The sequence below is a fragment of the Fukomys damarensis genome, unplaced genomic scaffold (assembly GCF_012274545.1).
Source record: "Fukomys damarensis isolate Sample0158 unplaced genomic scaffold, DMR_v1.0_HiC HiC_scaffold_11, whole genome shotgun sequence".
NCBI classification, from domain to species: domain Eukaryota; kingdom Metazoa; phylum Chordata; class Mammalia; order Rodentia; family Bathyergidae; genus Fukomys; species Fukomys damarensis.
Window position 1 is genome coordinate 11,167,871 of NW_022900923.1, and position 426 is coordinate 11,168,296.

General features: G+C 67.1%; 1 protein-coding gene across 1 annotated transcript in view; it reads right to left on the bottom strand.

Moving 5' to 3' along the window:
- Positions 1-419, bottom strand: part of Hnrnpu (heterogeneous nuclear ribonucleoprotein U) — a 20,435-nt gene extending 20,016 nt beyond the window's left edge. The window contains exon 1 of the mRNA XM_033761958.1: positions 3-419. Within this exon, the coding sequence (XP_033617849.1) occupies positions 3-200 (198 nt within the window). The 5' untranslated portion in view covers positions 201-419. The remainder of the gene's footprint in view (positions 1-2) is intronic.
- Between the last annotated feature and the right edge of the window lie 7 nt (positions 420-426).

The following is a 426-nucleotide window of genomic DNA, read 5'->3' on the forward strand; positions in this document are numbered from 1 at the left end:
GCGGAATCCCCGCCCAGGTCGAGGCTGCCGTTCCCGGGCTCCATGGCGGGGCGGCCCCCGGCCTCCTCGTCGTCTAGCGCGGCCTGGAGCCGATCCATGAGCTCGGCCTTGAGGCCTTTATCGGACAGGCGCCGCTTCTTGAGCTCCTCTTTCAGCTCCGACACCTTCAGCTTTTTTACATTAACAGGCGAGGAACTCATGGTGAGGCCCCGATTCACCGCTGGGTGCTGGCTCAACCTCGGCTCCCCTCCGTCGGCCACTGGTGGCGGCTGCTCGTCGGCCCGGGCGGCAGCTGCGGCTGGAGAAGGGTGCGTGCTGCAGAGCGGACCCGTCTGCTGTCGAACGGCGCCAATTCCTTTCACCGAGTTCGCGAGGGAGACGCGGAGACTCGCCTGGCGCGAGCGAGCACGCAACGTCCTCTCGCAA